Below are 8,772 nucleotides of genomic sequence, written 5' to 3'. Positions count from 1 at the left end.
CCGGCAGGACGGCGGGACCAGCCGCCACGGCTCTCCCTGCAGCCCGCGGCTCGGTGCCAGGCGCCAGCCGGAGCCCGGGGACGGCGCTGCTCCGGTGTTTGTCTGCGAATCACCAGTAACCACCTGTGACAACCGCGTAGCGCTGCGGGAGGAGCCGCCAGCCGCGGGTACGGCGGCGCTCACTGGCCTCAGCCCCACCGGGAGGAGGAGGAGGCGACGCCGTGCCGCAGCGCTGCCCGCCTTCGCCGCGCCTCGCCCCGCCGCCGTGCCTCAGGCGTGCGGCGGGGCTCGCCCTCCCACCGGTGACTCCCTTACGGAGGGGAAACTTCGGGCAGCGCCCGCGGCGCTGCGGCGGATGGAGGGCGGGGCTGACAGGCGGCGGGGCTGACGGGCAGGGGCTGTCCCCTCACACGCACCGGGTGGCAGGGGGTGTGCTGGACCGCGCCGCCGCGTTCGCGCCTTCCCGCCCCTGCGCCATGCGCGCGCACCGCCCCCCTCCTCCCCCTGCCCCCGCGCTACCGAGCCGCTGCCGAGCCTCCGTGTCACGTGACCTCCTTGCCCTCCCCGGCAGCCAATGGGTGGTGCGCCGCGGGGCCTTTATAAGGCAGCGCGGCGGCCGCGGGCGTGAGGCGCTTGCGGCGGCCGTTGGGGAGTGGGTCTGCTGGGTGTGGGTCTCTGGCCACTAGGTCTATCGAGCCGCTTCCCTGTTCCGCCCGGGGGGCCGGGCTGAGCCGTCCGGGAAGGGGCCAGGTCTGTGCCTGCGCGGCCTGGGGCGGAGGGGTCGTGCCGGAGGCGGGCGGCTGGGGAGGGGCGGCCATGTCGGGGCCGCGCGGCGCCTGAGGGAGTAGCGGTCTCCGCCACGACGCCCGGCGCTGGCGGGCGCGCGCTGCCCGTGGCGAGCGGGAGTGGCGCCTCGCCTGTGCCGGAACGAGAGCGGCGGGGGTTCGGCGCCCTGCGGGTGTGGGCGCTGCCTGCTGAGCTCCCCGGGCGCGCCGCCGCGGGGCTGGCTCGCTCCTATCGCCGGGCAGGCGGCGGCGGCTCCGGGCGGGCTGGGTGCGTGTGTGCGTATCGTCTTCTCTCTGTCGTCCCCCTCCGTGTCGGAGCTCTCCGTCTCTTCTAACAAACTCTCTGCCTTGCTTCTTCCCCCGCCCCCCGGGCTTCTGCTTTGTGGATGTTGGCGGCTTCTTGTTGTGACAGGAGAATGTGTGTGTGTCCTGGGCCCAGGCGGATCGGTACGTATCTCGCACCGGTACTCGCTGGAGCGCCGGGTTCGGGGGTCGGATGGGACCCGGGGAAGGGGCTACCAGGCTGAGACCCGGCCGGAGGGAAGAATTGACGGTTCCGCTGCTGTTGAATGTTTCTTGTTCCTCCTCCCCCCGTCTTCGTCCTCTCCAACAGGCTTATTCGTTCAGCTCTGTCAAGTGTCTGAAAGGCACCTGGGGTGCTTTTACCTGAAGCCGTGAGTGTCTTTGGCGTAGGTGTTTTGGAGGAACCTGTCTGTGCAGCATCAATTTGCCTTAATAGTGGAGTTATAATAAGCATTTATTAAGACAAGGGGTAGTATTTTTCCATGTTATCAGTGTAGTACTACAAAACCCATAAATTGGCCATCTGACTCATTATTGGCCATATTATATTTGTAGCCTGAAAAGTAACATTTGTACTCTGTTCTGAGCTTGGAGAGGTATTTAATAGTGGCTTGATTCTAATCTCTTGACAAATCTTGATTGGATTTTAAAATTTCCACTTAATGTCTTTTCCTTCTCTTCCATATCTTGATCATCCATAAAGAACTTGGGATCTTAAAGTAATTATTTAAGGGCTAGTTGGGATGTCTGGTTATATTTGGGGCATCCATGTTGTGAGGATAAATGGGAAAGACTTAGGATGATTTCACTAAAGGTTGGCAAACTTGGAATTACTCTCCTACTTAATCATCTAGGATTTATTAAATCTGTTACGTGAAACAGACTGATATCTTAAGCTGACATGGATATACTGTAAATGATACAGGCCATGGTAATTTTGAGGTTTACTGCTTGGATTTCATGTAATATTTCATAAACTAACAATTAAAAATCAGCAAAATATCCTCTGATAGCACTGCAGAGCTGCTATAACAGCAGTAAATTTGTATTTTTGCTTCATCATGGATCAACAGCAAAACCGTCAGAACAGTTGTTATGGCACCACATATGGGTCAACAATAAACACGAATGCTTAGCATTGATTCAGTTGGAGTCTAATGGGAGACCAGTGTTGAACCTGAGGTGCTGCTGTAGACCAGGCATATCTGAAGAACCTTGAGGTTACTGGTTTGTAAGCAGAATTTTTGCTTTTAATTTCTCACTTGGAGAAATATGCATAACTGTTACCAAAATAGCTCCTTTATTATAACGTGGCAAGTAGATTTTAAAATCTGTATTTGGAGCTAGTTTACTTCTGTCATGCTGTGTGCATGTGAAGCATGGGCTGAAGAAATAAATTTTTCTGGGAAGAAAATGGCTAACATGAATTTAGTCTGTATCTGGAAGTTGAGGCCGATACACTGCTGCTGAGTGTCTCTGCACAGCTGGCTGTGGTCCATAGGACTACAATCAGAGCTCCTCCTGGTAGCTGAACAACAGAAAACTGGCCAGTTCAGTCTTCATAGCTGCCAATGGGAGGCCTGGGAGAGGTCAGTGGACAAGAATATTGGGCAGTGTAAGTCAAGACTGGCAGTCACTCATTTGTGGGGAATGAAGATGTGACGCTAGGAAGCTGGTGGAATGGTAGGACATTAATTCTACTTTGCTTTCAGCACTTTGTATTTTGTAATAAACAGGCATCACTGCTGGTTACTCAAGGAGATCAAGCAAGCTTGGAGGGAAGAATGTGACTTGCTTCCCTCCCTTGCAACACAGAGAATGGTGTGAAGCTTCACAGATTTCCAGACACATCTCAGCTGATCTAGGTGATCAGAATCCATGGAAAGCTCACAGAATAGAGTGGTGACAGAACACTATTCTTCCTGTGTTGCATGATCCTTTAAATTGAATATTGGGCCTTACTGCATGTTTTATATGGGCTGTGCCTCATCTGAAATACTAGTATGCCTGCTTGACTAGAAATAATCTATTTAGTAACACAAGTATCTAGCACAACACAACAATACCTGGTTTTTCAGTAGAGTAATTAAATCTGAGATACAGTGGTGCTGACAGACTAGTGCTTATTACTGCAGTAAGCTTTCTGTAATTTGTAGTAGTCTTTTCTAGGAAGAAGCTTTTATGATGAAACTTGATCATAAAAGATGGAAAGAGAACTGAATTTCCCTTAATAGTGTGTGCTTTGTACAAGGACACATTTTTTCCACTATGGAACTGTTTTCTCAAGTATAACATTTTTAAAGACTTCCTGGTACTGAGGCATAGTGAATAAGGTGTTTAAGAGGCACTTACAGTGATGTTGGCGTTGGGTATGTAAATGTGGACAAGGAAGAGTATGTTAGAATAATCTTTGTTCAAAGGAATGAAAAATAAGGGAAGTTTTGAGATGTGGCAAAAAAGTAGTAGAGTACTTTGCTTGGATACTTAATTTAGTAGTTTAACACTCAGCTAGCTTTAGACTATTGTGCAGAACTGTGTTCTAGTTGTGGAATCAAATGCATGTAGCCCTTCAGCTGAGTAGCTTTTAAAGGCAATTTATAACACTACAACTTACTGGGGTAGATGAGCTGCTGGTAGGAGAGATGCATCTGCATTTTGCTTCTTGTATTTTTCTGATATGCTAGAAAATTGCTGCATAGTCTGCTGTGGCTTTTTTTGTATATGTACACCACAGTGTCATACAAGTTTGAAGTTTTGTATGTGAAAGGGGGGAGAAGAAACAAAACCAGTTACTGACTTGTGATTGCCTAAAGAGTATCTGCTGTCTGTGACCTACTGCTTGCTTTTATCGTCTAAACCATCTTCATCTTGAATACAGTTGTATATCATCTCAAAGTTGTCTCTTGAGTCTTACTGTTGAATGGATTATCTCTTCTTCAGCCTTGTAGAAAGACAGTTTTCCTTTCTGTGTGCCATGTCTGGCTCTGTCAGCTGAGAAACTAGCAGGAAAACAAATATCCATAACAGTCTTGTACAAGGTGGCATTACTGTAGAGTGCCGCATGCTAACTCCTAAATTCTGTTCAAAGCTGCATTGTCTGCCTGGAAGATGTTTTCACTTTCTGCCTGCTATCTGACTTGCATATAAGAGCTGAACTATCTTAAATATGATTTAGCTTTTTTGTTATAGCCCAATGGAGTGTCAATGAACAAGAACCTCTTAAAGTCTTTTCTTAAGACCCGTGAAGCTATGAACTCCATATTGTTAGGGTCTGTAAGTTTCTTGACACAGGGTTCTGGGGAAAAACAATAAATCTGTTAGCTGTCCCTCTAAGAATAGTTGTTCTCTTGTCTTTCAGCAATTCCAGTCCGGAGCTCCAGGCTACCATTGTTGTCTGATGCCATGCCAGCACCAGCTCATCTGTTTCCATTGATTCGTAACTGTGAGATTAGCAGAATATGCAGTACTGTGTGCTACTGCCACCATAAACATCTGTGTTGTTTGTCATCTCATTTTGCTCACAGTCACTTCAGATGTGCACCTCAGAAGAAATTTGCAGCCCTTTATAGGCCGAAAGAGAACTTTAATCACTTTATTCATGCGAGAGATTACACTTCCACACCGCAGAGATTTTACCTCACTCCTCCACAGGTCAACAGCATTCTGAAGGCAAATGAATACAGTTTCAAAGTCCCAGAATTTGATGGTAAAAATGTAAGTTCTGTCCTTGGCTTCGATAGCAACCAGTTGCCTGCTAATGCTCCGATAGAAGACCGGAGGAGTGCTGCCACTTGCTTACAGACAAGAGGGATGCTTCTGGGTGTGTTTGATGGCCATGCAGGTTGTGCTTGTGCTCAAGCTGTCAGTGAAAGACTGTTTTACTACATAGCTGTCTCTCTGTTACCTCATGAGACTTTACTTGAAATAGAAAATGCTGTTGAAAGTGGCAGAGCTCTGTTGCCCATTTTGCAGTGGCACAAGCATCCCAATGATTATTTTAGCAAAGAAGCTTCCAAGCTTTACTTCAATAGTCTAAGAACTTACTGGCAGGAGCTCATTGATCTCAACAGTGGAGAGACTACTGATGTGAAAGAAGCTTTAGTTAATGCATTTAAGAGGCTTGATAATGATATTTCTTTGGAAGCTCAAGTAGGAGATCCAAATTCTTTTCTCAACTACCTAGTACTGCGAGTAGCATTTTCTGGTGCCACGGCCTGTGTGGCCCATGTGGATGGTGTTGACTTGCATGTTGCAAACACAGGTGACAGTAGGGCAGTGCTTGGGGTTCAGGAAGAAGATGGATCTTGGTCTGCAGTTAATCTGTCTTACGACCACAATGCACAAAATGAACATGAAGTGAAACGTGTGAGAAAGGAGCATCCGAAGTCTGAAGAAAAAAATGTTGTGAAACAAGACCGTCTCTTGGGTCTCCTGATGCCTTTCAGAGCTTTTGGTGATGTGAAGTTTAAATGGAGTATTGATCTACAGAAGAGAGTAATAGAATCAGGCCCAGATCAGCTGAATGACAATGAATATACAAAGTTTATTCCTCCAAACTATCACACTCCCCCATACCTCACAGCTGAGCCAGAAGTCATACATCACAAATTACGGCCGCAGGATAAGTTTCTGATTTTGGCCACAGATGGGCTGTGGGAGACAATGCACAGGCAAGACGTGGCTAGAATTGTAGGGGAGTACCTCACTGGTGTTCACCACCAACAGCCAATAGCTGTTGGTGGCTATAAGGTAACTTTGGGACAGATGCATGGTCTCTTAGCAGAAAGAAGAGCACGAATATCTTCAGTATTTGAAGATCAGAATGCAGCAACTCACCTGATACGTCATGCAGTGGGTAACAATGAGTTTGGCACTGTGGATCATGATCGACTGTCCAAGATGCTCAGTCTTCCAGAAGAGCTGGCTCGAATGTATAGAGATGACATTACAATTATTGTGGTGCAGTTCAACTCGCATGTCATAGGTGCATGTCAAAATGGGGAACTGTGAATTTAAGATGTTGAACTAATTACCAAAGTTACAACAATGGCCAGTATGAGCAGCAAATAAAAAGTAACCACCCAACAATAAAACTCAAAAAACCCCTTAGCAAACAAATGGATCGCCTGCTAGATTCAGCATGTCTATTGTTCCTGCCTTCCTCCAGAGCTCTAAATATGTGGGAAGTGCTGTTGACTTAATACAAGCTTGAAGAGAATGTCACAGCTTGGGAAAAGAGGTTTTTGTAATAACTTTGCACTATTGATTTCATGCTGCTAGAACAATGCCTTGAATTTGGGAGACTTGGATGAGGGAGAGAGGACAAGGAATTTAACCATCAGAGATCTGGCTGTTTAAGAAACAAAGCCAGTTTAAACATCTGTACATATATACACATTATCTTAAAAGATGAGTTAAAAGAAGTATTGTCCAATTCTTACAGGGCTAATTCTTGCAAAACAGATATGGTTATTTGTGAATATACTGTCTGCTGTTTCTTCTAAGCAGAAGGTCACTTTAACCGAGTAAGTCTTCAGTATAACAAAGTTGTCTTGCTTTCATATAGACAATGTCATTCATGTAAGGGTATTTGTCTAAGTGTTGACTTTCAATGCAGATCTAAGCCATAATCAATACCTGAGATTCTGTTACAGCTTAACCATATCTTATGCACAGTAGCTTCTAAACTAATTGTGCATTGATAGTTTCTCAGCTGTGGGTTTCTGCACAACTTGTAGGGCAATAATATGTTATAACATGCAGTAAGATACCACATAACTTTCTGGAGGACTTCAGTTTGCAATATGAAGAAACTTCCAGACTTCTCAAAGTCAGTGTTGTTGGTCAAGACTGTGTTTACTATCCTAAAGGTTATGTCCTTCATGGACTCTACCCCTATCTGGTGTTACTTACCTGGTGAATAAATTTTCACCTCAAAAAGCTGAAGAACTCATTGCTAACCTCTTTGTGGCTTTGTAATTTGCACTCATTTTCACTTTGGCTATATCAAATAGTCACATATTGGATGTCTTGCACTTGAACTCATATTTGTAAGTCAGGGTAAAAACTACAAGTTACAAAAAAATTAGAGTACGGCTTGTAAATAGCATTTCAGTTGGGAAACTAGCTGGCATGCATGTGTATGTTTAATGGCTTTTTCTAGCAACTTCTTTATTAGCAGTTCTGTGTTTCTGGACATCTGGTGTATGCATGTTCTTATAGTCAAAAATGCTGTCCCAGAGAGATCTCTGAAATTGGTCTCTCTGGCTTGTAATTGTTGAATTGGAACTTAAGAGATTGGCTATAACTTGTGTGCCTAAAGTTGCTGGGCTTGTAACTTCAAAAAGTAGGGAATGACAACTAATTTATTGGTCATCATTGCATCTGTTTTAGGTATGTACCGTCATTTACAGATTTATTTTAACCTGCATTTAAGTTTAAAAACTTGAATGCTGGCTGAAGTACCAGTCCTTGATGACTGAGAGAACACAGGTAACTTGATTCCTGTGTTGTAGAGAACAATGATATGTCAGCATATTTCAATTTATCAAGGTGTTTCAATAAAATACTTCCCTAGCCTTCATCATAGAAAATTAGAGCAGTGCTTTAAAAACCTAGCTTGGTTAATGGAGTAATGTGGCATTTTCTACTAAATACAAATATTGCTAGTTAATGCTACTGTTACATACGATAACACCTAGTGAACCTGTGGTATAGTAAGCATTGGCTACTCAAACTCACAACTGCTATGTGTGCTTAGTTGCCTGCAGCTTTAATATGTGTTTCTTAAATATCAGGATCACTGTTGCTCTAAGGTTAATGGTATCTAAGTTCACATTCAAGATGTGCATAACCCTTCTTTATTTGAAGGGAAAAGGGGAACTCTAAAATGCTTAGACAAGTACTGGCTGTTGACATTGTTTCTGTATGTTGTGTTTTGGTGACTGTCATTAGCTAGGTCAATAGACTTTGTTCTCTCATTCAAATACAGCATGTATCTAAGCTGTTGCAGTATTCAACTTTCTACTTTTTTTTTTTTTTTTTACTGTTAAAGCTCCATTACATGTATTGACGTATTTAACCTGTGATTGATATGGATTGGGTACATGTCATAGCTAGAAGAAAAGAACATTGGTCCCATGGATATAACTTTTATGGAGGAAACGTTGCTTTTTGTAGTAAAGATGCATATGTATGGGGTCAGACAAAATATGTATTGCTTGGAGACTTGCTCAGTATGTATGCAGTGAACAGAAGCAGCAAAACTGCCTGCCAAACAGGTGATCTGAACAAACATCTTCTAACAGATTCCAATAAAATGATCAATTATGCAGAAATCCATGTGTGTTGGATTGATATAGAATGTGATAGCTCTTCTGCTAGGGTTGAAACTTAGGAATTAGTTGTGTTTCAAGAATGCATTCTGTTGTGTAGTCCCTGTTATGAATGGACCAGATGGCCAGACAAAGCAAAGTATAAATGGAAACAGACTGAAAATTGGACTTGAGAGCTGTTAAATGCCACCACTGGCAGCTGGGAGCCCCATCAGGCACGCTGGTGCTGCCGCCCCCCGGCAGCAGAGCTCAGATCTTGCTGTTGGTATTGTTCCGCATGTCCCAGTTCCCAGCATCTCATGATTAACTTTGGGGGCAGTGCTGCAGATAAACCAGCATAATTTGAGATC

At 44.9% G+C, this 8,772-nt stretch overlaps 1 protein-coding gene across 1 annotated transcript; it reads left to right on the top strand.

The window, feature by feature from the left end:
- The first annotated feature begins 612 nt into the window (after positions 1–612).
- PDP1 (pyruvate dehydrogenase phosphatase catalytic subunit 1) lies at positions 613–8,425 on the top strand. The gene is made up of 2 exons (XM_082046963.1): positions 613–750; positions 4,447–8,425. Exon 2 carries the CDS (start codon positions 4,491–4,493, stop codon positions 6,096–6,098), a length of 1,608 nt encoding a protein of 535 aa, XP_081903089.1. The 5' UTR covers positions 613–750; positions 4,447–4,490; the 3' UTR covers positions 6,099–8,425.
- The last annotated feature ends 347 nt before the right edge of the window (positions 8,426–8,772 follow it).

This window comes from Streptopelia decaocto, assembly GCF_964273445.1.
Source record: "Streptopelia decaocto genome assembly, chromosome: 2".
Lineage (NCBI taxonomy): Eukaryota > Metazoa > Chordata > Aves > Columbiformes > Columbidae > Streptopelia > Streptopelia decaocto.
This window is presented reverse-complemented; position numbering and strand designations above follow the sequence as displayed.

Coding starts and splice junctions, on each gene's coding strand:
- PDP1 (XM_082046963.1), top strand. CDS start 4,491: ATGCCAGCACCAGCTCATCTGTTTCCATTGATTCGTAACTGTGAGATT.